Source organism: Gallinula chloropus (genome assembly GCF_964237585.1).
Source record: "Gallinula chloropus genome assembly, chromosome: 16".
Lineage (NCBI taxonomy): Eukaryota > Metazoa > Chordata > Aves > Gruiformes > Rallidae > Gallinula > Gallinula chloropus.
The window spans coordinates 10,236,117-10,247,562 of NC_140101.1; the positions used below are offsets into that span (position 1 = coordinate 10,236,117).

The 11,446-nt window shown below is 49.2% G+C and overlaps 1 protein-coding gene across 1 annotated transcript; it reads left to right on the forward strand.

The window, feature by feature from the left end:
- Positions 1 to 3,411: 3,411 nt before the first annotated feature.
- On the forward strand, positions 3,412 to 6,850 carry OCSTAMP (osteoclast stimulatory transmembrane protein; the record flags this gene model as incomplete). Its single annotated transcript, XM_084271413.1, has 3 exons — positions 3,412 to 3,455; positions 4,362 to 5,406; positions 6,412 to 6,850. 3 exons carry the CDS (start codon positions 3,412 to 3,414, stop codon positions 6,769 to 6,771), a joined length of 1,449 nt encoding a protein of 482 aa, XP_084127539.1. The 3' UTR covers positions 6,772 to 6,850.
- Between the last annotated feature and the right edge of the window lie 4,596 nt (positions 6,851 to 11,446).

An 11,446-nucleotide genomic window follows, 5' to 3' on the forward strand; every position in this document is an offset into this window, starting at 1 on the left:
ACAGAAGAGCTGCTCTACTGCACAGCAGTGAGTGAGTCCAGGGCTGCACTCAGCCCATTTGCACCCAGCAGCGATGCTGGAAGTTCAGGAGAGAGGGAAAGATTCCCAAAACAAGTGAAAGCCCGGCAGAAAAGGGGAAATTCAGTTGTTGCAGGTTAGGGAGCCCTGGGTCTCTTATGACATTTATCCCTCATCAATCACAGAAAGGATATTGCTGGGAATTTTCTGTATTTCCACAGGAGAGACCTAAGAAGGCATGACCTGGCTGTGTCATCCATTTGCATGTGTTTTTAACAAAGAAACACCAATGGGCTAATCTTTCCCACACCTTCAGTTCCTTGAACTGGCAGAATAACATGATCAGCAGGTGCTGCTGCGATTGCCACAGAGAAGGATCTTCAGCCCTAAATTTTTAGCCCTTTATTTATTAATCTTCTTTGCCTACTCACTTTATTAAGCTGCACAGTTCATGAGCCCCATGCTCTACCCATGATACTCCTTGCGTTGCCCCCTTTCCAACATCGTCACTGCTGCAGCGTTGGCCTCTCACTACAGGGTGAATCTGCAGGACTCCCAGCAAGGGGCTCCTGTTTGGACAGCCCTGAGACCCACCCCAAGAGCACTGTGGCTGTGACAAGGGAAGGGGTTAAAATCTGTGTCCTGGGAGGGTACCAGCTCGCTCAGCACCCCAGGTCAGAGCACAGGTGGGCCATGCTTTCTGCTGTGATACAAATGAATCTCTCTGTTGTCCTCCTGTAGTTACAGCGCGCTCGTTCCAGGCACGTGTCTCTCTTCTTGAGCCCCTACTGTGGTGCTAAAACAGCTGTATCAGGGATGTTGGGAAATTTTAGAGCTTGAGCTCTAGAGAGAACGGAGCTTGTCAAGAAAGCAAAGTCCCTTTATGCCACCCAGGAGCTGGGCCACAGTGTCCTCGGTGACACAAGGTGGGAAAAGGCACCTCGGAGCATCCGGAGCAGACACACCGTACGCATCCCATCACCGGCCGGCCACCTCCTCTTTCTCCTTCTCTCCCTCAGTTTTCCTTAAAACTCTCCCACCCACAGCCCAGCCTATGAGCTGAAGGGAAGCCAGACCTTGAGGCACTTTAGCAGAAGGTGACCGCCAGATGTCACAGTTGCTTCACGGAGAAGCTCGGTCAGGCCGTGTCCTGCTCCCCAGCAGCCCCCGGTTCTTCCCGTCTGTCTACAGACACACACTGTCTTGCTGGCAAAGCAAACCCGTTCGTTGCGTCCTGGGGAAAGCTGGTTCTAGCTCGATTACAGTTTATCCGTTCGGGGTATAAGATATCCTAGGTTTAGCCTCTCCTTACACCGCAGCCCCCCACCCCCCCTTCCTGTCCCTCTTTGGTCCAGATCAATTTTGAGTTGAGCCAAAAGAAAACTCCAGGTTTGGCTTTGCATGCAGATCCTTCTTGGTGCTGCCCAGTTACTGGTCACACACAGCTCCCCAGACTTCAGCTCCCCTTTAATGATGTGGGAGGCTCAGCAAACCCTCACTGCTGTGTCATGGACATGAGGAGGGGGGGTTAGTTCTTTGTGGTCTCTGTCACTAACATTTTTTGCTGTGCAGCAAGCTGCCTGCTTTGCCTGGATGGGGTCTCAGGGACTGATGCAAATAGCAGTTAGCGCTGAAACACCGACAGAAAGAAGTTCAGTCTCAGAAGAGCAACTGAGGAGAACCTGATGAGTTTTGCAGGATACAGCTATGGGCCTTTTGAGGTTGTCCTTTATAGTCTGCAAGCTGAATTCAAGACCTAATTCATGGCTCGTACAGGCAATTGCTATGGATGCTCCAAACAAACAGCACTTTCTTTCACACCCGACTGGCTGGTGCCTCTTCCCAGCTGGAGCCAGTCAAAGTCTCTCACTTGGCATCTGTGCCCTCTGCACAAGCTCCAGGGCACCAGGAGGGAACCTTTGCTCTACCAGCCACATGAGAACAAGGAAAACTTCAGCAATAAAGCAGAGCTGTGGAGTGGAGCAGCAAGGGCGGAAAGGATCTTGTCTGGTACCTGCAGGAAGAGCTGAGGAAGTGGAAGGAGTTTTGCTCTGCCCGCTTGTGCTGATGATTGCGCATCCTCCAACAGCTGATGCTGCCGTGGGTCCCTTCCCCCTGGGGAAGGCACTGCTCTCCCACCACACACTGCAGAGCAGATCCTTGCATGCTCCATCCCCTGGGACAGCCAGGGTAGGCTGACCTCCAGCCCTTTGCCCTCTCCCGCTCAGGGGAGCATGAGAACATCCTGAGAGCCCAGCAGTTTCCATCCCGAGGGAGAGCTCAGGTTGTCTAAGAGTGGGACAGCAGGTCCTGGTAAGGAGTAGACACAGTGGTGGCTGGGTGAGCTGTGTTGCCTTTGCTCACAAGCAGTGGCTTAACATGAGAGTGTCAGGAAAAGGGACAAACCTGGTGGGGCCAGGGAAGGCTCCTGTAACACAGGAGCTTGGTGCAAGGGGGTAAGTACGTGGTTTCTGGTGCGTCAGCTGGTCAGAGGAGGGACAATCCTCTTTGGAAATGCCAACTGAAGAGCAAACTCCATGGGCTGATCCTCATCTCCCAGCAAGTGGGATTGGTGGCTGGAGCTCTGTGCCCTACACATCCCAGAAGTCAGGCGACTTGGTCCCATGGGGACCACCTGTCCTGGCTTGCACATCTGGGAGCTTCTCAGTGCTTTGGGAATCCTGGCTGTGACAGATCTCTCTTTGCAGTGGATTTGCAGGCTATAGGCAACAGGGAAAGATTCTAGTGTGAAGCTTCATCTTCCTCTGCTTGAACTATGAGATGAGCCTTTAATTTGTGTACCCTACACATTGGCTCACAGTTTCAGCAGGGAGCAGGAGCCTGCCAGCAAAGATTAACAATTATCAGCACATGGTCTGCTGGATCCCACATGCCCTTTGTGCCTTGACTGGTGTCTGAAAGAGGGAAAGGTCCCTAACTTTGAGAGAAATCCCCACCTTGCTGCTCACTGGCAGGCAGTGGGAAAAAGATGTAGCTGGGATGAGACAGCTGATTTCCCCATGAGGGATGGTGACACCCCATGTTCCACGTGATGCTTGTTCCATCTTTATCAGTCCATATGTCATTGACTCATATTTTTTTTCTGCTTCGTGTCATGAAAAGAAACCTTCTCTGCTGCAGCAGTGAGATCAGCAGTGTGAAGCCAAAGCAGAACTGTGCATCCCAGCTCTGTGCCATAGTTGGTCTCATCCCCAGGCTTCACACACCAGGTCTGCCCACCGACTCCAGTAATTGCCAGCATTGCTGAATTGCCTGAAAAACATCTTTTCTTTTGAGTCCTGGGTCTCTGGTGCCAGCTGCCTTGGTTTCCTATCCTGTATCTTCCAGCCATTGCATCCAGGATCCTCACTCAGAGCAATAAGGCACTGGAGGATGGAGAGTTTTCAAGCAAGCCTGGGACACCTCTCTGCCACTGGGTATGTAGTGTCTGCTTTAATCCCTCTCTTTGCCTCTGCCTTGATAGCTGTTGAATATTTTTTTCTCACTGAAAAGCCTCCTTTGCAAGTCTAAATTCCCCCTCAAAGGAGAGGCTGCTGTTGGGCAGGGGGAGATAGGGATCGCCTGGCTGGGTCTAATCCTGGGGAGAGGCTGCTTCTGCCCAGCAGGTTTTCTGGTCCCTGGAGAGTCGCTCCAGATGTGAGTCCTGAGAAATTATATCCCTTCCCAGTGTTTGTTTTCATTAGACATTTAAATAGCTTTACAGGATATTTCATCCTGTCTGCAGTGGCCAAATTCTTATCCTTGGAGATTTCTTTTGGCACTGGAGCTTCACTATGAAGCTGTTTTCTCTGATCAGTTCCGTGTTTATCACCCTTAAAACCTGCATATTTTTGTTTGGTCTCCTCTTAAGAGGCAGGGAGATCAGAAAGTCCCACTCAGCTGCCTCTTAGCTATTGAATACCTTGTAATTACAGAGCTGGTCTAACAATTTCCACAGCAGCCAGGAGCTGCCTCTTTCTCCCTCCAGCATCCTCTAAATAACCACTAAAACCACTCTTAGCCACTGCCAACAACTTGACCGCTCTGAATGACTTTATTATGATTTTTATGGAGCAGTGAGATGCTTTCCTGTGCTTGCACCAGAGGAGGAGCTGTCACATTGCACTTGGTATTTGATCTTTCAAGAGATGCCTTAGACTTCCCTGTCCTGCATGCTTCCAGGGAAAAAACAGTCCCAGCTACTCAGGTTAGCAGAGAAGAGGGAGATCAGAAGCACTCAGAGAAGGGTAGTGAAGACCTCTGAGTGATCATCTTGAGAAAGCCCTAATAAGTACATTTCCATACTTCCTCTGCTAACGCCCACATACTTGCACTTTGTACAGGATGAGAGCCCGTGTCTACTGTGAAGATATCCTGTTCCCAAATGTGCACAGGACCATGTCAGACCAGTGGTCCATTTACTCCAAGCCTGTCCCAGCCAACAGCAGAGAGCTGTGGACCTTGCTTCTGCAGTGTTCCTGCATTACAGCGGTGATAGGAGGCCTCTTCTACAACTGGATGTTTGCTTCCCTGGAGTACTCCTGGCACCTGTCCGTTGCCATGGCTGTCTCCTTCAGTCTGCTCCTTCTCCTCACCCTTTTCTTAGTGCATCCTGCCCGTTGTGTCTTCAGCATGATCATGCCAACGTTGGGCACCAAACAAGGCCGGAAGGTTCTCTTGTCAGCCTGCACCATGATAGTTGTGGTCAACATAACACCCAACATCCTAAGCAACATTAAAACCATACTGCAGCTTATTAAGTGCATCTCCAAGAATTCTTCTGAGAGTCTTTTGAACTCAACTGCTCTGCTACAGACAGCTTCCTGGGAGGTTGGGGATGCAATACAGGAAAATATTAATTCCATTAATAGCTATCGGCCTATGAATGGGCATTTTCGGTTTTCACTGCTTGAGAACAGCTCCTGGGTTTACCAACAAATGCACCTTGCTGGTGAGAAAATTAGGAAGGACTTTTTGATTTTTGAGGTACTGGTCAAAGACTCTGTACGAGTAGGCAACAAGCTGTTTGCTGGCTTCTCCATGTTCTACCTCTGTTTTGAGTCCGCCTGGTACTTGAAAAATTATCTCACCAACCTCCACTTTGACAATTGTTACATAACCAAGAAGCTGGAGTGTTTAGCAGGGGACAGAAAAGCAGCTCACCTGCTGGTGGGCTCATCCAAAACCCTCATCCAACCAACAGGCTTGAAGCTGTCCCGGGAAGAAGTGGCGCTGTGCTTCATACAAGCCATGGGCCTCACCGTGGCCCTGATGCTGATGCTGGTGGTCGTGGCAATAGACCACTTTGCCTTCAGCATGGCAGACACTGTGATGAGGAAGACAGCCCAGTTCCCCACGGTGCCTGTCAGTCTCAACGTCAATTACAGTGTAAGTGCTGGGGTCCCCTTCCCTGCACGGGGACCCCGCCGTGTATCACATCCTAAGTGGCAGCAGTGGGCATTGCAGTCTTTGTAGCCTTATTTACACAACCCTTCCTTCCCTCCCCAGCAGCCAGCTGGACAAGCAGCCTAACAGATTTGGAGGGGAGGAGGTAGAGGCACAACTTCAGTTGGTCCTTCCAGAGCATCAAATAGCAGCACCTACCTGCTCCACAATACAGCTCCTTGGGAGCCAGAAGGGGAGCAAATAGTGCCTCATGCTGCAAAGATGTGGTGTCTCTGGGTCCCTGCCCTAAGCAGAGTGGAGGAATGGGCATCCCTGTGGCATTGACCCCCCCCCCTCCCCCCCCCCATCACAGAGTGGGTGCAAGCACAAAAGGACAGGGTAGCAGGTTACTGCACATCTCAGCTGTGAGAAAGTCTCCTCTCCTTATTGCAGTGGCTGTTCTCTACAAAGAAAGCTCTGCTCACTGGCTTTGTTGTCACCCCGTGCAATCCTTTTGACAAGCCTCCCCAGGTTCTGTCTATTTTAATATCCTTTATCTGGACTAGTTTGGGTTTAGTTTTTCAGCTTTCCTGTTCAACCATGGAGCCTCCTCCCCTCCCCAGCCAGAGGGTTCCTTAGCTCGGATACCCACCTAGAGTGAATTAAAGAAAAATAATCAGGGCTTGGGAAAAAAACCCTCAATTCAACTACACAGCCACCAATACCACTGTCTGTGTCACTGTGCCACTGAAAGTCTCTCACAGTGATGCCTGTGTGGTCTCTGCAATAGCAGGTACAGATGGATGGCGTGCAGGGCTGGGGCTCACCATGCCTCACAGTGCCAACACATGCTGCTATTCCCACTCAGCCTGAAGTCTATAGGCACTTCAGTGTCCTTCTCTTATTGCACCCAAAATAGCTGCACAGTGATTCCACACCCCCAAGCTGATGCTCCTGTAGCAACCAGGTTTGCTCATACCCCATTTAACTTTTAACTCTTTATTTCAGGCTAAACTAGAGATCCTGCCCTTTCTTTCGACAATTTTACATCTTCCTTACCAAGAATCGCCACTTCTAGACTTCAAAAGAAGCTACCAGCATTACCTGGTCTTCAGCTCTGCCCGCTGCAGCATCAGCCCCCCGACACCTCCCAACCCCTCTGTGCTGCTCGTCGTGGGGCTGCTCTTCTGCATCCTCTATGCCACCGTGTTCCTGGAGACCTACGCACAGCGCCTGCGCAGGACAATCACAGGCTCCTTCTTCGAGAGCTGGGAGGAGAAGCGGGCACTTCACCTCTACAAGAAACTGTCCAGGAAACACAAGGAGGAAAAAAACCCAGGTACTTTTGGGAATGCAGGGGATGCCTGAGAACTATGGCAGTGGCCAGGCTCAGCCTTCTGGAGTGGGATCATGCTTTTAGTTTTCCAGTCAAAGAAGTGAAGTCTGGGGGGGAAATATATATATATATATACATAAATAAATTGAAATGTCACATTTTGCATTAATTCAAGAAAAACAGGCTAAATTTATTTTCCTGTTCCCCCTATTTATTTATTTTTAATCTAGAAGGTCTATAGTCAGCCATTCCAGGAATGATGAGAGATCGATAGCTCATATGACTTGGAGGATACCTGCAGTATTGGGAAAGGCTAACTGGAAAATCTGTGGGAGCTGAGGTGGGGAAGAGCTCGTTTACCTCCCCCACCACATCCATGCTGGAAAAGTTCTTTCTCAAGTTATCCCTTCAGGCAGCAAGAAAGGAAGCTCATTTGAATGGATTTATTTAATTTTCAGGGAGTTTTTCCTTTCAGGTTCCAAGCACAGAAACCTGGGTTGACTGGATAAGGATTAGCCTTTAGAAGACAGTTTGTTCACCTATAAAGGTCTCATTTCAGCCCACTGAAATAAATTCAAGACCAATATGACCATGACATGCACAAGTATGGGTGATGGTGGAAATCAGAACTTTATAAAATCACTTCACAAGGACTCTTCAAAGTCAAATATACATAAAATAGCTGAAGGACCTGAGAAGAGGATGAGACCAGCCGGTGAAGGTCATTTGTAACTTCATTGGATCACCAGTTGCTAGGTGATCAAGTTGTGCCAGGGAGGTTTAGATTGGATTTTAGGAAAAATGTCTTCATCAAAAGGGGGGTCAGGCACAAGAGCCCAGGGAAGTGGTGGAGTCATCATCCCTGGAGGTGTTAAAAAGACGTAGATGTGGTGGTCAGGGACATGGTTTAGTGGTACAGTTGGCAGTGCTGGGTTAAATGGTCTTAAAGGTCTTTTCCAACATAAATGATCCGGTGATTCTAATCCAGACCAACATCCTGGAGGACTTTGAAAGCGGGAGACAGAAACTTGATGTTTGAGTCAGTGCTCTGCAGGGAACAGGGAAGCAGCAGGGTTTGGAGGGATGGATATACCTGAAGTGAGAGCTGGTTTTATGTGTTGGGTTGTTTCAAACTCAGAAACTGTGGGACTGTATCCAAGACATAAAAATCCATTACTGGGGCAGCATCAGAAACCTGTTACTTTAGAAAGAGAGGCAGGTTGGATGTCTTTGTAAGGGCCAGAGCCAGAGGAGCAGGAGCTAAATCAGTGCCAGGCTAAAAACAAAGGAACTTCATAGATTTATCTCTTCAAACCATCTCTATGATTTTCCTCCCTTCTCCCATTAGAGTCTTCATTAAAGTAATTATTTGACATAATGCACCTCAATGTGATTAAATTACAGAAGTGAAGTGGCAGCTGCAGCCAGATGCACTGAATTCTCTCAGCTTCTGAGGTGCTTGAAACAAAGTCTGGATTATATTTTTAAAAGCATCTATCTGACAAAACCTGGTGCATTCACCTCCCTGGGTTCCTTAATTCCCTGCGCTTCTGATGATTAATCCAAGAACCTTTCTGCCTCTACAGCAACTGGGGGATTCTGTCATAAGGTTTCTGTAGAAAATTTGTTCTGTTAGGTTTCCATGTGCCAATTAAGTAGCCAAAATTACCTGGAGCCAGGGGTTAAAAGCTGGGAGGAGAACTGACGAACCCTTCAGCCAGCAAACCACCCCAACAGCATGTTGCCTCCCAACAAGCAAGTACATCTTTAAAAAAAGTTTTTTTTCTTTCAGGAGACTCATCTTTTTGTCAAGAGATGAGCATTAATCTTTAAGAAATATTTTTTTTATGGCCAGCAGCATTTGGGGACACACCTTCCCCTCTTCTTCCCCCACCCCAAGCAATGTCTGGTTCCTCTCCCTGCCTTCTGAGGGAGGTCTTCATAGGAGATTAGGGCACGGGGCAAGGTGGCAGAGATGGTGAAGTGTTGGGGACTGGCTTTGCTTTAGAGATGGGGTCCCCAGGTTCAGATGGGGATTCAGAGTGGATGAGATGACAGAGACGGAGCAAGAGGACTAAGTACCACCCTGACTGTCCCATTGCATCCTTGAGCCAGGTGCTGCCCAGCCACCAGCCAGGGCAGTGGAGCAGTGTGTGAGGCAGCTCCTGAAACTCTCTTCAGCCTCAAAATATTTATTAGGAGAAGCTGACCCCAGAGCAGTTCTTCCTGTCTTGGCTAGAATCTCCTTCACCTCCCACTAAAGTCTAACTACTAGTCCTGGGTGCTTTGTGCTGCTAAATTGTAAAATGCAGCATCAGACAAGCCTTGATTAGTGTAATTACATCTGCTTGAAAGGATAATAATGTGTGAGGTACTGCTGCTCTGCCCCCAGAGTCGCAGCCTTCATAAGCTCTTCATGAAGGGGAGATGTGCTCCCACTTCCATTTTTTGGAAGAGCCTATGGACAAGGCTTTTACCAAGTTCTTTGGTGTGTGTCACACCAGTTTCCATGTCCCTGAGCCACAGAGCCCTTGTTGTCTGATGCATCTAGGTGTCAATTCTCCTGTCCTCATCTGGCCATCTGCCATAGGAAGCAGTGGATTGTGTCCCATACACCATCCATCTCCACAGCCTTGTGACCCTCACACCTGGTTTTTTGCTTTAATAGCCATGTAGAGATCAGTAAGGGAAGAATTTGGGTTTGGAAGGTGAAGACCTTGTGAAGCACTGGAGATGAGAGTTGGGTAATAGCTGAGGAACTGGCTTTTACCGTACTGATGCTGCAGTTTGTTACTTGGAAAGGATGGCAGTAAAAGTTACATGGTGCTGGGAAGTGCCATCTCATTAGTGTCAGAAGGGGGTTTAATATAGGAAGGAAAAAGTCACTTTGATTCCCATTACAGTTATTTTAGAGGTGAAGTTGTACTGATGTATGTGTATGCTGAAGGCTGGTGTACTTGCACATTGATGAGCAATTGATGCCCATTAAATGGTGATAACACTAGAGTCCCACTGCTGGAGTTGATGTCATCAAATACAGGTACATGTCATGCATGGTTAGGGATGAACCTGTTTTGAGGAGAAAAGGGGTGCTGAAAGCCAAGGGATGCTGAAAGGTGGCTCTTTGCCATTAGGCCACTTAACCCAGAGCCCAGAAACTGTGGCAAACGTGACACTGGAGTGGGAGACTTGGGGCAGGAAGAGCTCTGGGTGGTTTCTAGCCTGCAGAACCAGCAAGAGGGGTCATGGGGAAACCACAGGCATGGAGTTAAACCTCAAGTGTGTGGCAGTAGACAACACCCAGGGCAGCCTCCGTGGGGTGAGCAGAGGGGACCCGCCAGCATGTCTAAGAGCTTAACCCCTGCAGTAACCAGGATTTCCACCTCCCTGGGAGAGTCAGCAGGACCCCAGGAACAGCAATGAGAAGGGAGGCCCTGAGGAGTGGAGGATGCTCCGACAGTCCCTGCTTTGGCAGCACATCAGGCACATTGTCCCCAGCACTGAATTGAGCTGCGATGCTTTCACTGTGCCAGGGGGATGGTGGGAGGCAGAGCTGCTGGAAATTGCTTTGCTCTCCTGTGAGGTGTTGTTCCTCAGCAAGATAAAGGCATGACAAAAGAGAAAATGTCACCTATTACAGATAGTGCCACATTATGTGCTTGAGAGGTAAGCTGCCTTGCCAGCCTCTGCCTAATGGTGCATCAGAGAAATACTGAGCGGATTTAACCAGCAGGCAAAGTTAATTTATTCACATGTTTTCATCAAGTAGGACTAATTTACAAGCATCATTATTTGCTTGGGGATTTTCATCCCTCAGAGCCCCTCCATACTCCCATCCTCACTTCTGCCCATTGCAGCTCTCAGAATCACAGAATGATCAGGGTTGGAAGGGACCTCAAAAGATCCTCTAGTCCAACCCCTGCCAGAGCAGGATCACCTGGATTCGGTCTCACAGGAACACACCCAGGTGGGTTTGAATGTCTCTAGAGAAGGAGACTCCACAACCTCTCTGGGCAGCCTGTCCCAGGGCTCCGGCACCCTCACAGTGAAAAAAATTTCTCCTTATATTCCCATGGAACTTCCTCTGCTCCAGCTTGCACCCCACTGCCCCTTGTCCTATTGCTGCCACCACTGAGAAGAGCCTGGCTCTGTCCTCCTGACTCTTGCCCTTTACATATTTATAAACATTAGTCACAGAATCACAGAATCACAAGGTTGGAAGAGACCTTTGAAGATCAAGTCCAACCATTCCCATCCTATGCTAAACCATATCCCCAAGTACCTCATCAACCCTTTTTTTGAACACATCCAGGGTTGGTGACTCAAACCCCTCCCTGGGCAGCCTGTTCCAGGCCCTGACAACTCTTTCAGTAAAACCTTTTTTTTCTAATATCCAATCTGTCCCTGCCCTGGCCCAGCTTCATGCCATTGCCCTTGTTCTATCTCCTGTCACCTGGCTGAAGAGACCATCGCCCACCTCTCTACAACCTCCCTTCAGGTAGTTGTAGGTGGTGATAAGGTCTCCCCTCAGCCTCCTCTTCTCCAGGCTGAACACCCCCAGCTCCCTCAGCCGTTCCTCATATGATTTGCCCTCCAGCCCCTTCCCCAGCCTGGCTGCCCTTCTCTGGACTCGCTCCAGGACCTCAATGTCCTTCTTATGGTGGGGAGCCCAGAACTGCAGACAGCACTCGAGGTACAGGGGCACAA